This window comes from Colius striatus, chromosome 8 (assembly GCF_028858725.1).
Source record: "Colius striatus isolate bColStr4 chromosome 8, bColStr4.1.hap1, whole genome shotgun sequence".
Taxonomy (NCBI): domain Eukaryota; kingdom Metazoa; phylum Chordata; class Aves; order Coliiformes; family Coliidae; genus Colius; species Colius striatus.
Window position 1 is genome coordinate 24,224,520 of NC_084766.1, and position 24,326 is coordinate 24,248,845.

Genomic DNA, 24,326 nt, shown 5'->3' on the forward strand with positions numbered 1-24,326 from the left:
CACTTTTGTCCCCTCCGCCCCGCCGTAGCGCGCGCGCGGATCCCTCCGCCCCGCGGGTGGGCGTGGGAGGGGGCGTGGGGGGGTGGTGCTCCCGCTGCGCGCGTGCGCGGCGCGTGCCCGCGCCCGGTCTCCTCCCCCTGCCGCGGCGCGAGGCCCCGGCGCATGCGCGCGGCGGGACGGCCGGCGGCCGCTGCCCTGCGCGCGGGGTGTCATGGCGGCGGCCGGGGCCGACGCGGGAGCTGAGGCGCTCGCCGCCTCCGTCCAGGACTTCGTGGCTGGGAAGCGGGACGGCAGCGCCGCGGAGGTGGCGGCAGGTACCAGGCGGGCGGGGCGGGGCCGGGCCGGGCCTCAGGCGGGCGCGGTGGGGCGGGACGCGGGGGTGTGGGAGGGGCTTTGCGCGGGAGCGTGGGGCTGCGGGGCAGGGCGCGAGGCGTGGGCACGGCTTGTGCGGCCGGGCACGGCTTGTGCGGCCGGGCACGGGGCTGCAGTGCGGAGCTCGGCTGTGGGGAATGGGGAGGGCCTGCGGCTGCGAGCTGGGCCTTGGAGGGCGGGCTGAGTAGTAGGGGCTGTGCGGGAGGTGTGGGGGGCGGCCGGGGTGAGAGGCTCTGGGGGCGAGGCAGAGGCGGGTGTGGGCGAATGCGGGGTGGTCGGCAGCTCGGGGGGAGGCAGAGTTGTGGGGCTGAGGGATGGATCAGAGTTTTAGATGGCGGGTCCAGAGCATGGCAGGGGATCGAAGGTGTTCAGTCTGCTGGCAGTGCCAAGGGCAGCCCTGGAGTAGGGAATGGGGCTTCAGGGCCGGGGGGGACACTGCGGTTTTCTGGGCTCCCCAGCTCAAGAGGGACAGGGAACTGCTGGAGAGAGGCCAGCGCAGGGCCACCAAGATGATCAGGGGACTGGAGCATCATTCTTATGAGGAAGGGTTGTGGGAACTGAGTCTGTTTAGCCTGGAGAAGAAGAGAATGAGAGGGAAGCTCATGAACACCTATAAGTAACCTAAAGGGTGAGTGTCAGGAGGATGGGGTAACACTTTTTTTAGTGTCTAGTGACAGGACAAGGGGTAATGGGCAAAAGCTGGAACACAAAAAGTTCCGCTTAAACACAAGAAAAAAATTCTTTGCTGTTGAGGTGAGGGAGCCCTGGCACAGGCTGCCCAGGGAGGGTGTGGAGGCTCTTTTTCTGGAGGTTTCCAAACTCATTTGGACATGTTCCTGAGTGACCTGATTGATGGGAACCTGCTTTAGCAGGGGGTTGGGCTGGTTGATCTCAACCCCCACCATTCTGTGATTCTGTGACACGGCATGGGCTGTGTGAACTGATGGGAGCATGAGGCTGCAGGCCCAGCACAGGAGGTTTGGGGTGCAGTGGGAGCTGCTGTAAGTGTTATTTGGTGTGGCTGGCCAGGGGGGATGGCAGGAAAAGTGCCAGTGGGAAGAGAGCTGCTGGCCCTGCTGAAGTGCCATGCAAGGTGACTGATGTGCACGCTTTGCTTACCCCTGCTTCTGGGGCCCAGGCTCTGACTGCCCTCACAGTGGTTTTGTGTCCTTTTCTGGCAGGGCCTGAAGCGTTAGGTTTTCTTGGATAATTTATCTTTCTGCTTTGAGCAGCAACTTGGTGACTTTGTTACATTAGGGATTTTCAGTTTCAGGAATGTGGCTTTCTAAGGATGAGGCAGTGTGTTTGTGTTTCTAGGCAGTGGCTTCAGCACGGCCTGCAGAGGAGTTGCAGAAGCAGAGGAGGACTGTGTAGGTTACATTACACATAGAGGTGGCTTATAGACCTTTACCAAGACTGAGGGGTTGTGAAGTGATCCGGTTGTGAGCTGATCCATGGTATCTTGGTGATGAGATGAGGCGGTGAAATGGGAAGGTAACCCAATGGCCTGTGTAACACAAAGTGAAGAACACCAAGGAAATCTGAGGGATTCACTTAATTGTGTGACATTCAAGATGCTGCAAAAGAGTTACAGAAAGCCTCTGCCATATTTGGGATAGAGGCAGGGAAAAGTAACATTACAACTGCCATTGTCATCTGTGGTCGTGGTACAGAAGTGCGCAGAGTGAGTTTTGTCTTGTCAAAGACATTCAAAGAGAAGAGCCCACCCCCACAGCCCCCAGGCTCTCCTCAGCCATATTGTGCTTGTGACCAACCCACACTTTGACAAGTGAGGGAGCTGGCAAGTGTCCTTTGGCCCCTCTGACCTCATATAGGATCAGAAAGTATTCAGTTGCATCATGTATCCTTGAGCGAAGGGGGAAGCTTTTTCCCAACCTTGTGTCTGTTGTGCAATTGTTGGGAAGAAGGCCTTTGAGCTTCTCCCATGTGCTGCTGAGGACTAAACTGAGCATAACCTGGCAAGTGAGAGAAAGGCCTCAGTGCTGTCGTGGGCAGCTTGGGCTGCACAGGTCAGTGGGTGGCAGAAGGAGGCTGAGATTTTTATTAAAAGCTGGAAAAAAAAGGACATTGCTGTTACAGAAACCCATTGCACACTCCCTGTGAATACTGTGCTCACGTTAGAACGGTGTGGGGGAGACAGTGGAAAGCCTGCAGAAGTGAATAATGTCTGGAAGGACACTGTGAAAGGGGGGAAGAGGTGTCAGGAAAGAGAGCAGAGTAGTTGCAGGTATTAATGCAGCCTCTGGGACTATGGGAACACACGAATAGGAAGGCAGCCCTCCTGCTAAAGGGAGTGCTGGCAAGTTAACCTCAGGGATGTGCTGCTGCCAGATGTGGAGGCAGAAGTTTCTGGGGCTCACTGCTGTGCTGATGAGGCAGGTCCAATGACAGCTGTGCCTGTGCTTAAGCTGTGGCCCGCACAGCTCTGCCTGCGAGCAGGAGGCCACTGGTGGCTCACACTGGAAGGGCCACTCCACGTGAGGCAAAGGGGTCCCCTACCCCTCCCACGGCCCTGAGAGCAGGGCCAGTACTCAGCCCGAGTTTGAACAGTGAGAGACCAGGGTGGTTTGATCATTGCACCTCAACTCCTTCCTGTTTATAAGGAAACCAGCAGCTTTCTGTAGCTGCTGCTTTCGGTGTCTGACAACACAGAGGGGCAGAGTGCTTGGCCACAGAGAGCGTTTGTCTCAGTCCTTCTGGTGCCCCTGAGCCACTGGGGAGGGCTTCTGAGGAGCTCGCAGAGTGAGGTGCTGGGTGTGAATTGCTCTCCCAGCAGCCTGCTCTGCTTGGTGCTGGTGCACAGCATCCACTTGCTGCTCTGCTGTTGTTCCACTACAAGAGATTTTACCAGCACTGTACCCTTCTTCAGCCTGTGCCTGTCGACTCTGTGACCTGCTGGGCTCCTTGCAGCTTCCCATGTCTGTTCTGTCCCTCAGCCCAGGCTCCCTATCCCCACTGTGCGAAGCAGGAGCAGGATTGGAGTGGTGGAGTTAGGGCTGCCTGCTGTCAGGAAACAGAAATCCCTTCTCCCATCCCCAGAGGCCACTCTCTGATCAACAGTGTGACTTAATGCTGACATTAAGTGCTGAGGAAGAACTGGTAAATGCTTGCAATGGCAAGAGACAATGGCTGAGCAATCCCTAGGAAAGCCCCAAATGAAACCTTTAGGCTTCTGAGGAAGTGGGTGCCCTGTCAGTTGTGCAGGCAAGACTTCAGCAAGGCAGAGGTACGAAGAGAGCCCTCGAGTGCCCAGAAGTGCTACTGGGCAAGTTCTGTCAGTCTCAGTGACTGGAACGTACTTTTTTTTTTTTCTTTTTTTGTTTGGAGGAAACCTGTTTTGTTCAGGTAGAGGGCGAGGGATGCTGCTTGTTCTCAGCAATGTCTCTTGCTACCTGAGCTACAGGTTAGGGGTCTGGAGGTGAGGCAGTCCCTTACCTCCCCACCCCGTGTCTGACCACCGGACATACTCAGAGCTTTCCAACTGGAAAGGCATCACGCTGGCAGTGCGTGGTGGAAGTGGGGAACCTGCCCTTCTGCCAAGGCTCATGTAGGATGCAGCAGGTTCTTACCAAAACCTCCCTAGAAGTGACTCTTCCTCCAGTTGAGTTGCAAGGCAGAAGGTGAGTGAGGCAACCTGGTGGGGTGTCTCTGAGTCAAAGCTGGAAACAGGCTCCAGGAGTCCCAACACTTCATCTTCCTCTGCCCACAGAGCTGCCCTCCTCCCTGCCCTCCGTCTTGGAGGGAGTTTGTGCAAGTCTTGTTCAGCATGGTGCAGAGGTGGCAGAGCCAAGGTGGGCAGCTGGGTGATTGCTAGTTTGCTCAGCCTCTTCTGTCTTGGGAAGCACCTGGGGAGCTGTCCTCTGTCTATTCTCAGCTTGCTCATGTTGGAAAAGTGATTTTTGGCATCTCAGCAAAGCAGAGCACAGTGAGGCATTTCTGGGGAGCCATGCATTGGTCATGGATGCAGCCAGGCTGCGTCAAGAGGGCAGAGGCAACATGCTGGCAAGTTTCCCCTGGCTGCTTACTCTCGATCCCAGGCGTGTTTGCAGGCAGGACTGGAGGCAGGAGCTGAACTCACCCAGCTCTTGTGGTGCTTCATGAGGTGCCAGCAGCCAGGCAGCCTTCCCTGCTGGCCTGCTGGGGCCCTTCCCACAGCCTGGCAGCCTCATTGGTTTACTCTCTTTCCCTCCTTTCTCCAGGGCTGAAAGATGGAAGCTGGACTGTACTGCAGCTTGTTGAAGCTCTGGGGTAAGAAAAGCCTGAAACATGTGTTACATTGTGTAAAGAGCTTGCAGAGGAGATTCCCTCCAGGAGAGCCGGGGAGAAGGAAAAGCATGCTCATCCAGGATGGTGTTTGGCCTCCCAGGACCTGTTTGGGAAAGAGTGAGGCTGGAGCAGCTCACACAGCTGCATGTCACCATGTTACCAGTGGCTGGCACTCTGCTTTGGCTTCTGTCTCCAAGCTGTCATGGCCTCGGACTCACAGAGGCTCGTTTCTCCCAAGCTGGGGGCTGAGTTTGCATCATTGTAAGAGGCTTTGCCTTTTTCCAGCTCTTGTGGTCTCAAGAACCAGAGTTTCAGGTGCAGAGCACAGTGCAAGAGCAATTTCTTGGTCTGGCTTGAGAAGCTGAGTGGATTGCTGCGTGGCTGTGTGGCCGGCTGTGTGTGTGCAGCGCAGTCAGGGACAGGGGAGTCTGGCTGCTCTTACCCTGCCCATGAGTCAGGGCCCTGCCCAGACTGTTTTTATGGAGTGTCTGCACAGGATGTGTTTCCTGCTCCCGTGTCTCTGCTCACAACAAGCCTCTTGGGCTCTCTCCCCACTCGGGCCAGGTCATGCCTGGAGAACACAGATCCTCGGACACGAGGGCGAGGCATCCAGCTGCTGTCACAGGTCCTGCTCCAGTGCTACTCCCTGCTCCAGGAGAAGGAAGGTAAGGGCTGCTGCAGCAGGTCAGAGGCAAAGCCTGTACCTCCAATGTCTGCCCTGCAGCTGGCAAAGGGATTGATTTAGCACCATGGCAGCTTTGTATATGCCTTTCAAGAGTCAAAGTCCAAAGGGGCCATGGGGCCTCATGCTGTTGCCTTTCTGCCAACCCCACCACCCCTGAACACGCCAAGGCCCCGGACTGCAGCCAGTGCCCCCAGCAGTGTGTGGGTGCTGTGCACCCTGGTGTGCTCAGCACCACGTGGGATGCCTTGGGGACACATCTGCCTGTCAAAATCCTGGGGTGGTGAATCAGTGCAGGAAAACCCTTGTTCACAAAGCGAGTGAGACCACATCCCTACACCCTGCCCAGGTTAACTCTGGGGGAACCCTGAGGCCTGTGAGGAAGGGAAATCAGTATAAGGATGAGAGTGAAGGGCTGGGGTGGGAGAGACAGATGCCCCATTCATGGAGGCAAGGAGGAGGTTTGGCTGTGTTAAATGCCCTAAAGTCACTGGCTGGTGGTGGGGGAAGCCAGTAAGTGCTGCCAAACGTAGACTTGGACCTGTGAGCCTTGCCGATGGGTAGCTGAACCTGTGCCAGCAGGCTGGCAAGATCAGGGTTCCAGCTAGTAAGTGCAGTGGAGGACGGGAAGGATGGAAGTAAAAGGTGCTCAGTCCTTGGCATTTGGCTGCCAGTCTCAGACTGGTGCCAGGTAGGGCTGAGAGCAGCTGTGAAGAGAGAGTACGGCCAGACCAGCTCCTGGTGTAGTTGGAGTCAGGCGTGATGTCTGTGCTGGGGGCTGGGGAGCTCCGGAGGGGCAGCTGGAGTTGGGGAGTGTCAGTGGGGACGCTGGGCAGGGTCAGGGCAGCTGAACTGGGTTGGAGCCAAGTCAGCAGGAGCTCTGGAGGAGGGTGGGCAGAGCCGGCTCCAGGGCTGGGCACGGTGGCAGCTGGGAAACCCGCAGCTCGGCCCGCCCCTCCTCGTGTCCCTCCTCACGCAGTTCACTTGTCAGGCGCTGTGTCAGGCCGCCTCGCGGGGGTGAGTTTCTGCAGGGGCTGTGGGCACAGGATGCTGTCAGCCGGCTCTTCCAGTCCGCTTCCTGTGGCCTCTCCCCGGGGCCGGGGCGTGCAGGCGCCTGTGGCCGTGAGTCAGGGGCCGGGAACGCGTGTTGGAGCCGGGTGCGGGGCAGCCGGAGGTGCAGGAGCTGCTCCCGCCCCGCGCCGTCCTCCCGCCCCTGCTGAGCGGGCGCTTGCTGGGGGCTGCACACACGCGTCCGGGCAGGCTGGGGCATGCGCTTGCCGGCGGCTACAGCGCCTCAGCAGCAGCCGGGGGTGCTGCCCCGCGACGCTCGGGTGTGGGTTGTTCACGGGGGAGGGCAAAGGCGTTGGAGCCAGGGCGTGCCCCCGGCAGTGGCAGTTTGTCCCGCTCAGCAGCCTGCGGTGTGCCAGCTCTCCATCTGGCTGCTGGCAGAGCAGCTGCGCTCCCCGAGACTAACACACGTTGCTGTCTGTTTCTGACAGTGCTCCATCTGGTCCTGTTCTATGAGAACCGGCTGCAAGATCATCACCTTGTGATCCCCTCGGTGCTCCAAGGCCTCCGAGCGCTGGTGAGCTCACACTGCCCAGCCCCGCAGCACCGGGATGTGCTCCACAACAGTGCCAGGGAGGTGCAACACCTGGGTACAGGTTGAAGCAGCGTATGGAGCTGGGCCCAGCTGGGCTGTCAGCTCCTGCCTGTGGTGTTGCCCTGTCTCCTCCCCACTCCTGCTGTGCAGAGAGCCAGGGGAGAGGAGACGGCCTTCATTGCCTGCCCCCTTGATTTCGTGCTGTTACATGGCTGCCGTCACGGTTTTCGCATGCTTGCTTTTTTCCTGTCCCCAGAGCATGTGTGAGGTGCTGTCCCCAGGGCTAGCGGTGTCTGTCCTCAAAGCCATCTTCCAGGAGGTGCATGTGCAGGTGAGCCATGTGATTTCCCACCTTGCTGGGGGTGTGGGGAGGGCTGGGCTGCCTGTCCCGTGGGCCAGGCGCATGCTGCAGCGCTGTGCAGAGCTCCTGTTGAGCTTGCAGACTGCACGGCTCACTGCAGAGCGTCCTATTGGCCCTTGGTCCTCTCTTCTCTCAGCCCCAGGGCAGTTATTTCCTTTGCTCTGTTCCTCAGGCTGTGTTTTAAGTGCCCTCAGCACCCAAATTCTCCTCCAGTTTTAGATTGCTCATGCTGGGGAGGCCTTGGGCAGTGCGTGCAGCCCTGGCCTGACTGTGATGGTGCATTCGTGTAGCCGTGGCCACACTCATGTTCTGTTGCCATGGCTTTGCATGTGGTGAATGGGACCGGTGCCAGGAAGCAGCAGCTGAGCTGCTGGGAGTTTTGCTCTTGAGTGGTGGGTCACAAGGCTGTGTGGTGTGTGAAAGTTTGTTTTGATTGTTCTGCTCCTCTCACCAGTCCCTGCTGCAGCTGGACCGACACACAGTATACAGCATCATCACCAACTTCATGGGCAGTCGAGAGGAAGGTGAGAGGGCAGATGACAGAGCCACCCTGGGGCTGGCTGGGCTGGGAGGATGGCTCACTGTCACCTTTGTTGCTCTGCCTGGGGAGAGCTGGAGGGGCTGCAGTGCTAGGAAAGCCGGGCTGATTTCGTGCCACATTGGTGGGGTCTGGTGTCCTACATCTGCTCATGCTCCTTCTTCCTGCAGAGCTGAAAGGCCTCGGTGCCGACTTCACCTTCGGCTTCATCCAGGTGATGGATGGGGAGAAGGATCCCCGGAACCTGCTGGTGGCCTTCCAGATTGTGCGTGACCTCATTGCCAAGGACTATGCCCTGGGTGAGCCCGTCCCTGCCGTGCAATGCTGACTGGGGGACACCTTACTTTTTCTCTCAGCTGTTGGAGGGACGGCCCTTGGGTCTGGCCAGGGCTGGGGTTGCCCCTGACATGCTTTAGGAGCTGCAGAGCCAGCCTGCCTTTTTTGCCCAGCATCTCTGCTCACATCCTCTGTCCTTGCAGGTCCCTTTGTGGAGGAACTGTTTGAAGTGACATCGTGTTACTTCCCCATTGATTTTACTCCCGTGAGTGAGTTTGCTCTGTGCCACAGCCTCTTCTAGTGTTTTCTTGGGGGGCCATATCCACTCCTTCAGGGGGAAGGTGGGAAAGGTGGTCAGGAGTCTTGGCTGGGCAGTGTTTAGCTGTGACCTGTGGTACTCAGGCTGACAGGCTGGTGCTGAGCTGGCAGCAGGAGCTGGTGTGGCTCCCTGGAGATGAGGTGGTGGCCTTAGCTGATGACTGGGCTGAGAGGTTTCCTGACATGCTCTCTCTACTTCCCTTCCAGCCCCCCAATGACCCTCATGGCATCCAGAGAGAAGACCTGATCCTGAGCCTCCGGGCTGTACTGGCCTCCACACCCCAGTTTGCTGAGGTAGGAGTCTCCTGGGGGCTTCTTAAGCATCCCACTGTTCCTCGAGCACAGGTTGCATATTGTAGTGCTGCAGCTCCTGCTATGGCTCCATGGAACCAGGAGTCTGCACTATGGCAGCCCTGTCTCCTCTGGGGCTGGGCATGGGGAGAGTGCTGACACAGACACCCTGGGAAGGGGCTGCCTGTTGCAGGTATCCCTCCACCTCTGCTCTCCGGGCAGAGGCTGAGCTTACAGCCCTGCAGGGTCATGGACAAGGTGGTGCAAAGCGTGGGCTGAGTCTTAAGTGCCTCTCTCTGCAGTTCCTCCTTCCTCTGCTCATCGAGAAGATGGACTCGGAGCTGCAAAGTGCCAAGCTTGATTCCCTACAGACTCTGGTAAGGAGGGATCCTCTATTCTCTTCATCCCACAGCTGGGCTGGGACAGCAGCAGCCTCCTCTGAGCCCTTTTCCCTGCCAGCTAGAGGCTCTCCCTTGCAGAGCCACAGTTTCCAGAGTCCTAGTTTGGCCTGCATCGCCCTTTCCTCTTTTCCTCTCCCTTGAGCAGTTCATGCAGTTCAGCATGGGCTTGCCAGGATGGGCAGTGTCCCTGTTCTCTGTCCTCCCAGCCCTGGCTTCTCTCTGATACTTTCTCCTGGCTCGCTCTTGCAGACTGCCTGTTGTGCCAGCTATGGGCAGAAGGAGCTGCAGGAATTTCTCCCCAGCCTCTGGTCATCTCTGCGCAGGGAGGTGAGTCCTGCAAGACCCCTATCAAATGCCCCACCGCAGTCGGGCTCCTGCTGAGCAGGACTTGACAGCCACACTAGGCAGGGCCCATAGCTCCCAGCAGCCCCAGCTGAAAAGGGGAGGAAGGGGTGTCACAGGCATGTCCCTGGGGCTTGAATGTGCTACACTGCATGTTGGAAGCAGGAGGGCAGTGAGGCAGGAGGCTGAGCCCTTCAGCAGGGAGCTGGGCTCACCTGCAGCCTCGTCTGCAGGTGTTCCAGACGGCGAGTGAGAAGGTGGAGGCCGAGTGCCTGGCTGCCCTACATGCCCTCTCTGCCTGTCTCTCCCGCTCCGTGCTCAGCCCCGACTCAGAGGACCTGCTGGACTCCTTCCTCAGCAGCATCCTGCAAGGTACCTAGCAGAGAGACCTACCCTGCCCCCAGCAGCCAGGCCTGCAGTTGTGCTCCTGCTCCTAGCTAGAAATCTGCCCTCTCCTCTTTGAAGCCTCTTTCCTTCTCTTTCTAGTCCTCACAGTTCCTGTTGCCTTCTCCCAGATAACAGTCTGCAGGAAGGGTGAAGGGGGCACAGTAGGAATTGCCTGCTGGATTGAGTTGCCTCCCTCTCTGCTGGGGCTGGGAGGTGTGAGGCCACACCAGGAGCCAGGGAAGGCAGCATGGGGGGAGGCAGTGCCAGGTGGGAGGCAGCTCCAGAAGCAGGCAGTGTGTGGGGAGGCTGTATGGGGGGAGGCAGTGCGGGGGGAGGCAGTGCCAGGGAGGAGGCAGTGCGGGGGGAGGGAGTGCCAGGGAGAAGGCAGTGTGGAGAGAGGCAGTGCCAGGTGGGAGGCAGCTCCAGGAGCAAACAGTGCCAGGTGGGAGGCAGCTCCAGGGGCAGGCGGTGTGGGGTTGGTAGTGCCAGGAGGGAGGCAGCTCCAGGGGCAGTCAGTGTGGCGGGAGGTGTGTGCAGTGGCTCAGGGCTGTGCCCTGGCAGTGTGCCTCATCCCACTGTCGGCCCCATGGCTGCGTGTGGGGCAGAGGAGCCGTGCAGGACCAGCTGATGCCTGGGCTATCTCAGACTGCAGGCACCACCTGTGTGAGCCCGACATGAAGCTGGTGTGGCCGAGCGCCAAAGTGCTGCAGGCGGCAGCGGGGGCCTCCCTCCGCGCCTACCACTGCCTCACCCGCAGCGTCCTGCCCCTGCTCCTGGAGCAGTACACCAAGCACCTGCAGGTGAGGGCACCTTGGGCAGCAGGGCTTACTGGGAGTGGCGTGCCAAAGCCGGACTCCTTCCCTGGCTGTGCGCAGCCCCTGGCCTGGCCACGCCGGGCTGAGGCGCAGCTGTGTCCCAGCGCTGACGGGGGCTGGGTTACACCTTTGTCTCCCTGCAGAGCAGCCAGAGGAGGACAATCTTGGAAATGCTGCTGGGCTTCCTCGAGTTGCAGCAGAAGTGGGGACATGTGGAAGAAGGTGAGGCATGCTGGTCTTGTCTGGAGACACCTGTGTCCCAGGGAGCTGCTGGCTCTGCCCTCACCTTCCTATGTGCTGACAGGGAAAGCTCACTGACCCTGGGTGGCTCTGTGCCCGAGGGGCCCCACATGATTGGGTGTCCACTGGCAGGACCACAGGAAGGGTCTGTCCGGTGCTGTGAGGGTGGCTTTGGAGTGACAGGCAGTGACTCTGTGCCTCTCTCTCCAGACGAGAGCACTCTGCTGTCACTCCGAGCACCAGTTTGCTCTGTGGTGTTCTCAGCGTTGACGGATTCCAGTGTGCAGCTGCAGCTGGTTGGGATCAGGGCACTGACTGTCCTGGGCTCCCTGCAAGGTTGGTGCCTGGTTTCCACTGGGGAGGCAGCGGGAGGTGGTGTCCTGCTCTGAGCGACACAGTGCCACGTGGCTGCTGAGACATCCTCACCTGCTGCCTGTACGTGCACAGGAGCAGTGGCAGCATTCTTCTACCCAGGCCATGAGCTCCAAAGACACTTGGTAGCTTTCTCATGTTTTTTGTGTTGGGCACTTTGTATCTCCGGTGTTTGGCATGCTGCTGCCTTGCTGTTAGCCTGGGCAAGGGGAGAAGATGCTGGCCAGAACACTAGCACCTTGGCCTTTGGCCAAGGGCAGGATTCATCTACGGCTCTTGTTGCAGGTTTCTTGATTCCCTCCGACCTGGAGCTGGTTGTGGATCACCTCATCCATCTCGCTCTACGTGAGGAGGATTCCCAGAGCAGGTGAGGGGCTGGCTGGCACCATTGCCATCACCCAGGCTCTGGGGAGAGGAACAGCCTGTTGTGGCTGCAGAGAGGGGCTGTAGTCTGGGGGAAGGCCTGGGAACTGGCAGAACTAAAAGACCACGTGGGTGTAGGAGCAAAGGGATAAACCAGATGATTTCTGTGATGGAAATTAGAAAGACTGGGCCTTTCAAAGCCACCTGCTCTGGCTTTTGGTGTGGTGAAAAGGCAGATTGCCGAAAAGTGGGCTTCTGGAGGCATCTCTTGGCCCAGATGTGTGCAGGTGGTGTACAAGCAGCAGGGTTTGTAGTGCTCACACCACCCCTCCCACTCTCCCCTGGCAGCGAAGCAGCGATGGAGGCAGCTGGATCTCTGGCCCTCATCTACCCGAAGGTTTTCTGTGGACTCATGGTACCCAGGCTTGAAGAGGAGCTGCAGTCAGGTGAGGCTGGCAGCCTTGGGAGGGGAGTGATGTCCGGTTTTGGGGTGAAGCCTGTCTCATCCCAGTTCTGCTTCCACCAGGCAGTGGGGCTATACCCTCTGGCATAGGTCGGTGGCTCTTTCCTGGGGAAGTCAGCACAGGGAGGGCAGAGTTCCTTGGGCCTGGGCTGCTGCTTCACACCATCTGCCCTGCGCGCTGTGGGTGAGGGGGCCTGGGGTGACCCCAGCACCCCTCTGAGGTGCGTTTGCTCTGCAGCACGGCAGGAGGAGAGCTCCCCCGAGCACCGCTCCCTGCGGCAGCGCTGCCTGCAGGCGCTGGCAGCCGTGTCCACCCACACCAGCATCGTGAGGGAGACAGTCCCAGTCCTGCTGCAGCATCTGCGCAAGGTGCAGAAAGGTAACGCAGGAGCTGCCCTGCTCCTGGGGGAAGAGATGGGGGCAGCAGTGCCAGGAGCCTGGGGTCAGGCTGTGAGCCCAGCCCTGGATGGGAAGCAGGGAGGGCCACCATGGCCCAGGATCCTGACGTGGGTTGGGGATGAGTGCTGCGGCTGTTTGATGTGGTGGTGCCTCTTCCCTGCAGGGAGTGAGGCTGGGAGTGCCCGAGAGATGGTGTCAGTGTGCCAGAGCCTGCACTGTGTGGCCCTGCAGTGCCAGCAGGACATGGAGGGCTACTGGTACTACCACCAGACTGTGGTACCCTGCCTGCTGGCCATGGCCCTGCAGGCTGCCATGCAAGGTAGGTGTGAGCTGGAGCGGCCGAGGGGAGCGCTTGCAGCTCTCTGGGCTCCCTGCCCTGCCACCAGCCCTGCTGCTGCTGCCCTTGGCCCTGCATGGCCCAGGGCTGGGGTGGGTAGAGGGGCCGTGCCCACCTCCTACCTCGGAGTAGTGGGCTCCAGCACATCCCCTTACTCCCTCTGCCCGCAGAGAGCACCCACTCACTACTGGGCAAAGCACTGCTGGAGGAGGAGGTGCTGGCTGCTATGGTCCCTGTCATCAGCGCTGCCACCACTCACCTGAGCCCTGAGTGAGTGAAGCTGGGGTGGGACACTGGGCACGCTGTCATGGGGACAGGGCAGTCTGCATCCCCTCACTGATGCTTATTTGGGGGGACCCTGTCCTTCCTGGGAGATACGCAGGAGCTCCCCAGTGACCCTCCCAGAGCAGCACATTGCAATGTCTTCTTTCTCCTAGGCTGGCTGCCCAGAGTGTGTCCCATGTGGTGCCTCTCTTCCTGGATGGAGAGGTCTCTTTCCTGCCCCAGAACAGTTTTCCCTGCTCCTTCCAGCCCTTCCAGGTGCATTGGATGCTTGGGGCTGGGGTGCCAGAGCAGGGATAGGGAATGGGCTGTCAGTGCAGGCTGGCAGCAAAGAATGCAATGACATATATGCTGTTCTTCCTCTACAGGATGGGGAGTCCTTGGAGGCACAGAGACGGCTGGTTGTCCTCCTCATGGCCTTCATCTGCTCCTTGCCCCGCAATGTAAGTTGGCAGGGGGGCAGTGTGGAGAGGGGGCCTGACCCAGTGCCCTCCTGCCCAGGTCCCTGGCAAGCTCCACAGGCAGGAAGGGGAGCAGCTATGGCTCTGGCCCATAACATGCTCTGTATCTCTTCGAGGTGGCAATTCCTCAGCAGGAACGTCTGCTCCGGGAGCTGTTGGCGCTGAGCTGCTCCTGCAACTGCCCCTTCACAGCCACCACGGCCGCCAAGTGCTTCGCGGGGCTGGTGAACAAGCACCCGGCGGGTAAGGGGGCTGGGGCTGGGCAGGATGCCATGGGCCCCTGCCCACTGCTGGCAGGGGAGGGGCTCAGCCTGTGCCCTCTGTGTCCCCAGGTCAGCAGCTGGATGAGATCCTGCAGCTTGCAGTGAACAGGCTGGAGCCTGGGCTGGCAGAGGGTCCCCGCCGGAGGCAGGCACTCACACTGCTGCTGTGGGTAAGGCTGAGCCTGGGTGCGAGCTGGGGCAGAGCTGGGGGCACGGACCGGGCGCTGACTCTCTGCCTGCACAGGTGACCAAAGCCCTGGTGCTGCGCTACCACCCCCTGAGCTCCCTCCTGACGGACAAGGTACATGGCAGCAGGGGAAGCTGCGGGCCGAGGCGCTGCCCGCTGCCAGCGCCGCCCTTGCTCAGGGCTGTGCCCCACAGGTGCTGGGGCTGCTGGGTGATGCGGAGCTGGGCCCTGCTGCAGCTGATGGCTTCTCCCTGCTCATGGCTGAGGCCCCCGACGTGCTGCACAAGGGCTGCCACGCCGACCTGCGCATCATGTTCCGCCAGCGCTTCTTCACCGACAACGTCCCCAAGCTGGTGCAGGGCTTCCACGGGGCTGGCCCCGGTGAGCGCCCACCCCTCACCTCATACCCGGGCCACCGCAGCATCTGCCCCTTCTAACCTGACTGCCCATAACCATTTCTGCTTCCCACAGAGGTGAAGGCCAATTACCTGAAGGGCCTGTCCCACGTCCTCAACCACCTCCCCAAGCCTGTGCTGGTGACAGAGCTGCCCACGGTGAGCACCAGCCTCAGCAGGGATTGGGCTGTGGCAGCACAGAGCGTGAGGCTGGGGGTTACTCACATCTCCTGTGCGTCCTCCTGCTCCAGTTGCTTTCCCTCCTGCTCGAGGCCTTGTCCTGCTCAGACCGTGTGGTGCAGCTCTCCACCCTAAGCTGCCTCCAGCCGCTGCTGCTCGAAGCCCCCCAGATCATGAGCCTGCACGTTGACACACTGGTCACCAAGTTCCTCAGCCTCACCTCCAGCCCCGCCATGGTGCGTGTGCCCCTCCTTCCCCTCTCATCCTCTTCTCTCCTTTCCTCTGTCCCTGCCCTCACCTCCCTCTCTTCCAGGCTGTCCGCATCGCTGCCCTGCGCTGTGCCCACGCGCTCACCAGCCTGCCCACAGTAGTGGTGAGTGGTCCTGCTGCTGCGTGGGGAGGGACAAGGGGGTTCCACGTCTCCTCTCACCACGAGACCTTTCTGTCCCACAGCTGCTCCCATACAAGGCCCGAGTTATCCGGGCACTGGCCAAGCCCCTGGACGACAAGAAGCGGCTGGTGCGGAAGGAGGCGGTGGCAGCGCGGGGGGAATGGTGAGTGCACGGGGCCGGGGCTGTGGGGGGCTGGTGCAGGGGGCTGCAGCTGATGGCACCATTCCTGTCTCCACAGGTTCCTGCTGGGGAGCCCGGGCAGGTGAGCGCCCTGCGACCCTCCCTGTGCTGACTGACCATTGCACCGGGCCCTGCTCACCCGCTGAGCCCCCCACCACCGGCACAGGCCCAGGGAGCCCGGCACGGAACCGCGGCCGGCAGCCAGCACTCTCCCTGCTGCACCTGCCCGGCCCCTGGGGCAGGGGCTGTGCACTGGTGTGGGGCCCAGGCTCTGCCACAGCCAGGGGCAGCCTGCCCCGGGAGGGGCGGGGGCAGGCCCGTGCACACGCCCGGCCTGTGGCAGCCCCCGCGCCGCAGGAATAAATCTCTCTTGTTTTGTAATGCTGTGGGAGGCTCTGTGCAGCGTGGGCCTCTGTGCAGATTGAGGGAGGGTGGGGGTTCCTCTCCCCTGGCTCCAGGAGTCTGTGCCCCCCACCAGGGTAAAGAGCCAGGCGCCCTTACAAAAAAGGATATTTATTAGGTGGTGTTAAAAAGGCTCCCTGGGGGTCCTGGGGGCAGGGCTGCCACCCTCTGCGCCAGGCCCTGCCCCACGCTGGGCCCTACCTCTGAGTGAGTGAGGGCAGCACCTTGGGCCAGAGCCGGGGCCGCAGCTCTGCCACCTGGCCCCGGGGCTGCCTGCAGCCTCCACACCCCACACACACTCCACAGCCTTCCCAGGGCTCTGGCTGCGCTCGGCCACGCGTGCCAGCACCCGCTGGGCACTTGGGCCACAGAGCCACGGTGGTGGAGCGGGGCCCCGGGCGCTCCCCTGCCTGCGGGGACAGACAGCTGCAGTGCCTGGGCCTCAGAGGGCCAGGAGTGGGGTGCGGTGCTTGCTGACGCAGGGGGGCAGGTCCCAGCTCAGGCCTGTGCCGTGGGGCAGGTGAGGAGAGGGCAGCAGGACACGAGTGAGCCAGTGCCTGTGGGGAGAAGAGTGGGGCTGCAGCAAAGAGTTGAAGTCTTGGGGCTTCTTGGCTGTAGAGCTGGGTCAGAGCTGGGAACCTTGCCCCTGAGCTGCCATCGTGGCTGAGCTCCTCAGCGAGGCTTCTTGGCAAGAGTGCTGGCTGGGCCAGAGCTTGGCCTGGAGCAGGGCTGAGGAGCCACAGGCAGCCAATGCCCAGGTCCTCTGTGCCATGCAAAGCCTGGAGCAGCGCAGGGCACAGGACACTGTTCTGTTCTGCCCCTGCTGCCCGCCAAGAGCCCTGCTGTCCCAGCACCCCACACACTGCTGAGCCACCACCATCCTGGGCAGGGGCTTCCCCAGGGCTTTACCTTGGCACGTCCACACCCAGGAACACCTTCCAGTTATCCCAGCTGCCGTAACTGTAGGGGTTCCTGAAGACCTGCAGGCCAGGGAGGTGCATGTCAGGCCCTGCCCTGCCCCAGCCCCCTCCCTGTGCCGCAGGCTGCACTCACCTTGCCTTTCTTCTGCAGCCTCTGCCTCTCCTTCTTGTTGATGTGCCTCTCAATGCTGGTTTCCCCCCGGGTGATGAGGGCAGCGTGCCACAGCGTGAGGGCACCCAAGGCCAAGGCCACCGAGCTGGGGACGGCAAGGGCTGGCAGGTAGCACACAGGCCTGCCTGCCTGCCCTTCCTCCCTAGTGCTGGAGGCTGCAGCTGCCTCCCCCCACCCACAGCTGCAGGGGGGTGTCAGCTCATGTAATCCCCCACAGCAGAGCACCAAAATCTGTCTTCTGGCCCCAGAGTGGAGGAAGCCAGCCCAGCCCAGGGAGGCAGAGAAGGAGAAATATGACAGGCTAGGGGGCTGCATGTGGCTTCCCCCAGCCCCAGGGTGCCCTTACCTGCACAGTACCCAGAGGTAGACCACGCTCTTGTGGAAGGCTCGCTGGCGGAAGGAGAAGGTGGGTGGTGGGGTCTGGTAGTAAGTCTGAAAAAGGAGCAGAGAGGGAGCGGGGAGGTTACCCAAACTGCTTTAGGGCTTGAAACCCGGCAGGGACTGCTGCATCCCTCACTGCTGCAGAGTTCTGACAAGCACAAAGGACTGTGTCTGGAACCAACACAACAGGAGGGCAAGGGGGAGGCAGCCTGAGACAGCCACGGGGACAGAAAGACAGGCACATGGACAAGAAGCAGTGGGCTGAGGTAGGGGGGCAGGCAGCAGCCATGGGAAGTGTCAGGACACCACACCACACCACAGCTGATGCTAAGGGAGAGATGCATCTGCAGTGCTGCAGCCTCCCCAGGAGAGCAGGGCCTGAACAGCACATGCCAAGCAGCTGCCCCTAGCCACTGCCCCTTGAAGCTGGGTGCAGAGGGAAGCAGAGCCTGAGCTGCTGGAGGCAGTGAGCATGGCAAGAGCCCCTCGGCCAGCCCTGTCCTGCCAAGAGGAGAGGAGCAGGGGGATGGTTCTGGCTGTGGGGTGCTCCTCGAGAGCAAGGCCCCAAGCAGGCCTCAGCCCCCCAGGCAGCTCTACCCCGCACTGCCTGGAGCAGCTGGGGGGCAGGGATGTCCCACCTGGTTGGCAGCCACCTTTAGTCTCTCCTTCTCAAGCAGTTTCATTCTCTAAGGGGATGGAAAATAGGGCACCAGTTACAGGGCTCAGAGGAGGAGACCCTTCCCCCTTCCCCCCACACAGGAGCAGGGCAGCCAGGGATCTGGCAGGAGGCAGAGAGGAAGCAAAGTCACTACAGGGCCAGGGCTGTCCCGGGCTGGTTCTGTGGGCCCAGGGTGTGTGTGGGGCTGGGGCTGCTGCTCACCTCGATGGCTGCGTAGGCGTCCCGGAACATCTCCCATCCACTGATGCTGCAGTAGATGCAGCCCATGGTCATGAAGAGGCAGAAGGAGAAGAAGTAGCGGTGGTTGTAGTGCCCCACACAGTTGTTTAGCCAGGCTGCTTCTGGGGTTAAAGAGATGTAACTGTGAGAGCCCACGTGCCCGGAGCCCCCCGAGGGACCAGGTGGACTCTTCCCCATGCTGTCTGACCCAGGAGAGCCTGGAGCAGGGGAGGGGGTGCAGCAGGGCTGGCTGCCCCCAGGGCAGTGCCTGGGTTAGTGCTGCAGAAGGATACGGCAGTGGTGGTCCATCTTCAGCACACACCTGGGAGGAAGGAGAGCAACACTGCTGTCAGTGCTAGTGCTATGTCTGGGGGGACAGGCAGCCCCCCCGCCCTGCCAGAGACCAGCCAAGAAGCCGTCAGAGTAGTGGGGAAGGGGGCAATGGGAGGGTGTTGGAGGCTGCTCTGAGTGCTGCAGGGGGCAGAGAGCCCCACCTGTTGCAGATGCTGCAGTGGTGGGTGCGAGCTGGCTTGGGGGCGATGCATTTCCTGCAGATGGAGACGCCAGTGAGATCGTCCTTGGCCTGCGCACCGGGCAGAAGAGATTTGTGCACTCAAGCCCTGCACCTGTCCCCTGCTTCCCACCTGCCCCAGGACCCCCCACCTCCCCCTGGCACTGCCCTGCCCAGCCCAGCTGCCCCAATCTGGAGGGGGCCTCCTGCAATGATGCCAGCGGGCTGGCTGTGGGGTGCCCAGCTGGGACAGGTTGTGCTGCCTGTGGGTGTCTCACCTGTGGTGGGTGCCCAGGCGAGGTGGTGATGGCCATGTAGTAGTGGAAGACGATCATGATGAGGTTCCAGTGTCCGTAGGCGAGGTGCCAGCAGATCCAAGCAGGCGTGTATGTCTGCAGGATGAGGGGCAGCAGGCAGATGTACACAATGGCCACGATGGAGCTCGTCAGCCCGATCACCAATGCCACAAACACCTGCAGGAAAGGGGGCCGGGTCACTACAGTGGACAACGCCTGCCCCTCGCCACCTAGGGAGAGGCACAGGCTGGATATGGGCACGGGAAGCCAATGCAAACCCCACGAGGAGCTCGCCGCTCCATTCCTGCCTACAGCACAGGCAGCCCTGTGGCTCGGCTGCCCCAGCAGCACGCTCGCCCCACAGCTGGCTGCCTCTGCCCAGCGATGGTCCTGGCCACGCCAAGGGTACTCACCACGCCAAACCACCGCGTGACATGGTCCACCAGCCAGTAGACGGGCTCAAAGAGGGAGTCGAGCACCACGTCGCCGTCAGTGAAGGAGTTGTAGAGCAGGGAGCGTAGGCAGAGGCGCCCGTAGTGCCAGAGCTGCCCTGCCTGCCGCACCAGCTTGAACCGCCGCCGCCGGCCCAGCCGCAGGCACTTGAGGAGCAGGCGCATCCCGGCCGCGAACGCCCGCTGCCGGCTCCTCATCCCCGCCGCGCCGTGCCTGCGGGACGCACGGCAGCTTGGCATGGGTGGGCTGCCTGGTGCCAAAGGGTGTCCCCGCGCCCGCTCTGCCTGGCAGCAGCAGAGTGGGGCGAGCTCAGCCCCAACTCCTGGAGGCTGTGGGGCCGCCGTCGCCAGGATGGCTGGCTGCACGGAGCATGGGGCATAGGCCCCTTGGTGTCTGGGCTCAGATCCTTTCTGGTCTCATCTCGTCTTTCCCAGCGGGGAGGGGGCCGGGGGGAGTGACACGGAGAGTCTGACTCAGAAGAAACCAGAGAAGGCACGGGCATCCAGGATGCTGGGCCAGTTCCAGGGATGATCCCAGACCCAGCCCTTCTCAACAGGTTCAGGGACAGTGGAACCTGCACAGGGTGTACATGGAAGGGCTGGGCCAGGATCACCCCTCCTCCCCTAGCCCTTCTCACCCCTAAAAGCAGTGTCTGGATGCTACTTCACCTCAACATCTGGACCAAGCTGTAGAGGACACCTGTACTTTTCCCGACATCACAGCCCCACTGTGAGAGCTCCAACACCTCCTCCTTTCCCTCAGCTGCCTCTGACTTGGCTGACGGCACAGACCTGTGGAGCAGTGGCTGAGAGGCAGCCCCTGGCCAAGGCAGCGCTCCCTTGCTGCTGAGCCTCCGGCCCACCCCAAAGCTGCGCTGGGAGCGAGGAGGAACCTGAGCTGGGACAGCAGCTGGGAAAATGATCTGCAGGGCTGGGGCCCCCAGGCCTCCATGCTGGCAATGCCCATCAATATTAAGCAGCGAGGTTGCCCCGGGGTCCTGCCAAGGCACGTTCTGAGCCTGGGCCAAGTGCTCGCCCCGGCACAGTGCCAAGCGGTGTTGCCACACCACAGAGTGCTTCCAGCAGGGACCGGCTCCCTGTGCCACTGTACCCACCGCACAGCCCCTGGGCAGCAGCACAGAGGGGAAGGGCAGGGGCTGCAGCAATCAGATGAACTGTCCAAAGGAGCCAAGGGCTTCCCTCTGCCCTGGGGCTGACCCCAAGGCTGGGAACAACTGCACAGGAGAACGCCAGACACACCAGCCCACCCCAAGTCACAGGTGTGGCTCCTGCCCAGGTTTCCTGCACTGTGGTAATGGAGAGATGGAATATGCAAACCCCAGTGCCACCCCTTCCCCTCATTTTTCCTTGACTCTGCCAAGAGTTTTCCTCTGCAACACATCAGGTATGAAGTGAAGTGGCAATTTTCTGTTGTGCAGCCTTCGGGGAGCACCCGTCCCCATGCTGTCAGTGAGCTGAGACAAAACGCTGCAGCCAGCTGCAAGTCCTGGGGTCAGCCCTCCCCTCCATGCACACAGGGTCTCCTGGCCCCCCAGGGACGTTTCCTCATCTACAGCAGTCTGGAGCTGCTAAGCAGGGAGCCCACAGAGAAGGCAGACAGCCAGCCCCAGGACAGGACCCCACTCTGTCCCCAGGCACCCGCCTGCAGAAAACTGCACAGCCACAGGCCCTCGCCTTGCCCACTGCCCTCCCCATGTCCCAGCGGGCACTGAGCCCACGGGGATAGAGACAGCATATCCAGCACCCGCCAGGCACAGCCAGGGCCCTGCTCCTGCCGGGTCCAGCCTCCCAGCCTCAGCCCTGTGGCACCCTCCAGTGGCACCGGGCTCCACAGCACCCAGCCTCACCGCGTAAAGGTGCCCGCGCCAACAGCCTAAAGCCCCTCTGCAGCCGGCACCATGGCACCCGGGATCCCCAGCCTCATGGCAGCCCTAGCATCCCCCCCATAGCTCCTCCAGGGCCACAGCGCACCCTCCCCCAACCTTCCAGCCCTACAGCTCCCCCGGCTTCTCCAGGCCCACAGGATAGCCCCCTGCTGCCTCCCAGCCCCGTCAGCCTCCGATCCCACAGCACGGCCCCCATCACCTCTCAGCCCTACAGCTCCCTCAGCCTCTCCGTGCCCTCAGCACACCCCCACTGCCTGCCAGCCCCCTCAGCTTCTCCAGGCCCACAGGATAGCCCCCTGCTGCCTCCCAGCCCCGTCAGCCTCCGATCCCACAGCACGGCCCCCATCACCTCTCAGCCCTACAGCCCCCTCAGCCTCTCCGTGCCCTCAGCACACCCCCACTGCTTCCCAGCCCCCCCATCTCCTCGCAGCGCCCCAGCCCCCGCCGGGCCCCCGGCACGCCGCAGTGGGAGCCGACCTGCCGCGCCGCCCGCTGCCTCCATCCCCGCCGTCCCGCCGCGCCCCCGGTCCCGGCCGCGGGCAGCGCCCGCCGCCCCCGCACTGCGCCGGCGCGCCGCCCACGCGCGGCATGCCGGGGAGCGCCCTCGGCCGGCGCCGGACTACAGCTCCCAGCGGGCAGCGCGCCCCGCCGATGTCGGGAGAGCGAATAGCCGCCCCGCTTACGGAGCGGCCTTGCCGCTGGGCAACCAATAGGCGGAGGGCTTTCTGCGGGAGAACCCGCAGCAGCGAACATGGCGCCTCCCGTGCGGTTCTGCGTCCCCGGTGAGTGCGGGCGCGGGCGGCTCGCGGAGGGCTGGCGCGGGGATGCCCGCGGGGATGCCCGCAGCGGGGGACGCGGCTCCGGGGGCGGGCGGGCCCGTGATCGGGGTGGCCCGGGGTGGGGCGTGTCTGGGACTCGGGAATGTGTGAGGGGCTTCGGGGAGGCGGGTTTGTGCCGGGGATGCGGGGAGGGAGCGGCCCGGGGCCGCTGCGGCGCACGGGGTGCGGGAGCGGGCGCGCCGCCGGGGCGGCCCCTGAGCCCCTGTGCTGCAGGCGAGCGGCTGTGCAGCACGGAGGAGGCCACGGCTGGCAGCGGGACCTACACCCGGCACGGCTTCATCTTCTCCTCACTTGCTGGCTGCCTGGAGAAGAGGAGCGAGGACAGCGGGGTGAGCGTGGTAGGGCACACGCTGCCTGTCCCCAGAGCTGGCTGCCCGGCGCCGCGGCTGTGCGGCCCCGTCCCCGTGGGGAAACTGGGCTCCACCGGGGTCCAGCCGGAGCCAGCGGCGAGCCCGGGCCCGCACCGTCCACCAGCTGACCCCCGTGTCTGCTGCCCAACAGCTGCCTGTGGTGTCGGTGGTGAGGGACGCCGAGTCCCAGCTCCTGCCTGACGTGGGGGCCGTGGTCACGTGCAAGGTACAGTGGCATGTGCTGTGATGCTGAACCACACATCTGCGCGCTCAGCTGTGGGCTGACCTGTGCTCCTGGGCTTGTGTGGAGTGGGCTGAGGAGCCCCATGGCTCGTTAGTGCCCTCCAGATGGTCCCTGGCAGGGCAGAGGCTGGTGGCTCCCTTGGGCCCCTTGCTCACCAAGCAGCCAGTGTTGGCATGGGGACACCTGCTTCTTGACTTCACCAACCCTGAGACTGCAGTGGGCTGAGGGGAGGTTTTTATTTCCTCTCCCTTCCAGAAGTCTCTGGGGTAGGGAGGGCCTGGGGCAGCTGGGGGAAATGGTGTCCCAGCACAGGGATTAGTTTCCTTAGAGTCCCACTGGTGGGAGAGGAACTGGGATCACAGCAGGTCTCAGCCTTATCCTGTGTCTTGAATTGCATGAGTATCATCTTCCTTGCCTGGCTCGCTGCCAGCTGTGCCACCTCTGGTCACAGGAGTCCCAGTGAGACCTGAGCCCGCCCTCTGCCCTTTGGGCCTGGGGTGAAGGCTCTCATCCCCCTTCTCCTCCGGGCAGGTCTGCAGCATTAACTCCCGCTTTGCCAAGGTGCACATCCTGTACGTTGGATCCACGCCGCTGAAATCTACCTTCCGGGGGACCATACGGTAGGGAGCAGGCTGGGTTCCCTGTGAGACGGGGTGTCTGAGCACCCCACCCTCGTGGGGGGAGGAAGGCTTTTTCGGGGAGAACTCTGCCCTGAGCACCAGGCAAGTGTCCAGCAGCTCCTGGCGAGTGCCCAGGGCTGCCGGGGCAGCTCTTGCCTTGGGCTGCCGAGTTGCCTTCGCTTGCTGGCACTCAAATCCCTCCATCTCCTCTTTCAGGAGAGAAGATATTCGAGCCACGGAGAAAGATAAGGTCAGTGAGGCACTGTCAGTGACTGTTCTGCTGCAGCTGCCACCGCCTTCTGCTGGTGGGGGATGTTTGCCCTGCTGCTGCTGAGCCCCTGACACACTGTGGGGTTTTTGCTGGCTTTCTCCCATGCAGGTAGAAGTGTACAAGAGTTTCCGCCCTGGGGACATAGTCCTGGCTAAAGTTGTATCCTTTCTCCTGCTGTGTCCTTTCCCCTGGCACCAGGAGGGCCTGCCAGACCGGCAGGTTTGCTCCAGTCTCTGCTGGAGGCCTTTCCCTTAACCCTGGCCCGCCCAGATCTCCCTGGGGGACGCGCAGTCCAACTACCTGCTGAGCACGGCAGAGAACGAGCTGGGCGTCGTAGTGGCACGAAGCGAGGCAGGTAGGGACCAGCCCTGGGTCACCCCATGCAGCCCCCCCCTTGCCACACAGGGGACCTCGATTCTGGGCAGGGGATCCCCTGAGCCATGTGCTGTCCCCAGGGGTGCAGATGGTGCCCATCAGCTGGTGCGAGATGCAGTGCCCACGGACACACACCAAGGACTTCCGTAAGGTGGCCCGTGTGCAGCCCCAGTTCCTGCAGACGTAACGGGCTCTGCGGGGCCCTGGGGGCTGCTGGGCTCCACTCTCCTCCTGAGCAAAAGGCTGCAACAGCCCCACGGGCCCTTTCTCCCAGCGTACATTTCTATTACTGGATAATAAATATGTTTTGGAAGCTGTGTGCTGTGCTCAGGGACAGCCCAGCAGGGCGGGTGTGGGCACAGCTTCCCCAGCGCTGTGCCCAGCTGTGAGGGAGGAAGCACGTGCTGGCTGCTCACTGCCGGGGAAGCACAACCCTGGGTGCAGCTGGGTGACACTGCACCAGGCACACCCCAGGTTAGTTTCCTGTCACACACGCACAAG

The 24,326-nt window shown here is 62.0% G+C and overlaps 3 protein-coding genes across 8 annotated transcripts; 2 read left to right on the plus strand and 1 right to left on the minus strand.

The window, feature by feature from the left end:
• The first annotated feature begins 178 nt into the window (after window positions 1–178).
• MMS19 (MMS19 homolog, cytosolic iron-sulfur assembly component) lies at window positions 179–15,375 on the plus strand. Its single transcript, XM_062001535.1, has 31 exons — window positions 179–314; window positions 4,593–4,641; window positions 5,224–5,324; window positions 6,841–6,926; window positions 7,201–7,275; window positions 7,760–7,829; window positions 8,014–8,142; window positions 8,323–8,384; window positions 8,645–8,731; window positions 9,031–9,105; window positions 9,379–9,456; window positions 9,705–9,843; window positions 10,504–10,658; window positions 10,817–10,895; window positions 11,124–11,249; window positions 11,571–11,652; window positions 11,997–12,094; window positions 12,350–12,490; window positions 12,674–12,829; window positions 13,018–13,117; window positions 13,285–13,387; window positions 13,498–13,572; window positions 13,707–13,833; window positions 13,923–14,023; window positions 14,098–14,154; window positions 14,235–14,421; window positions 14,512–14,594; window positions 14,687–14,851; window positions 14,929–14,988; window positions 15,069–15,169; window positions 15,246–15,375. The coding sequence occupies exons 1-31, from the start codon at window positions 212–214 to the stop codon at window positions 15,271–15,273; spliced, it is 3,078 nt and encodes a 1,025-aa protein (XP_061857519.1). The 5' UTR covers window positions 179–211; the 3' UTR covers window positions 15,274–15,375.
• A 309-nt stretch (window positions 15,376–15,684) lies between these two features.
• On the minus strand, window positions 15,685–21,189 carry ZDHHC16 (zinc finger DHHC-type palmitoyltransferase 16). Of its 4 annotated transcripts, none has more exons than XM_062001731.1 (10): window positions 19,181–21,189; window positions 18,750–18,944; window positions 18,455–18,543; window positions 18,254–18,282; window positions 17,943–18,076; window positions 17,701–17,748; window positions 17,028–17,113; window positions 16,643–16,766; window positions 16,499–16,569; window positions 15,685–16,146 (listed from the first exon to the last, which is right to left on the minus strand). In XM_062001731.1, exons 1-10 carry the CDS (start codon window positions 19,457–19,459, stop codon window positions 16,032–16,034), a joined length of 1,170 nt encoding a protein of 389 aa, XP_061857715.1. In that variant the 5' UTR covers window positions 19,460–21,189; the 3' UTR covers window positions 15,685–16,031. The 4 variants fall into 4 exon arrangements, with proteins under 4 accessions (XP_061857715.1, XP_061857714.1, XP_061857717.1 ...); XM_062001730.1 differs by having other exon boundaries at window positions 17,943–18,079; XM_062001733.1 differs by lacking the exon at window positions 17,701–17,748.
• A 659-nt stretch (window positions 21,190–21,848) lies between these two features.
• EXOSC1 (exosome component 1) lies at window positions 21,849–24,138 on the plus strand. Of its 3 annotated transcripts, none has more exons than XM_062001430.1 (8): window positions 21,849–21,908; window positions 22,179–22,303; window positions 22,467–22,541; window positions 23,091–23,179; window positions 23,396–23,429; window positions 23,559–23,609; window positions 23,721–23,805; window positions 23,906–24,138. In XM_062001430.1, exons 1-8 carry the CDS (start codon window positions 21,878–21,880, stop codon window positions 24,010–24,012), a joined length of 597 nt encoding a protein of 198 aa, XP_061857414.1. In that variant the 5' UTR covers window positions 21,849–21,877; the 3' UTR covers window positions 24,013–24,138. The 3 variants fall into 3 exon arrangements, with proteins under 3 accessions (XP_061857414.1, XP_061857415.1, XP_061857412.1); XM_062001431.1 differs by having other exon boundaries at window positions 22,179–22,294; XM_062001428.1 differs by having other exon boundaries at window positions 22,179–22,294; window positions 23,721–24,138.
• The last annotated feature ends 188 nt before the right edge of the window (window positions 24,139–24,326 follow it).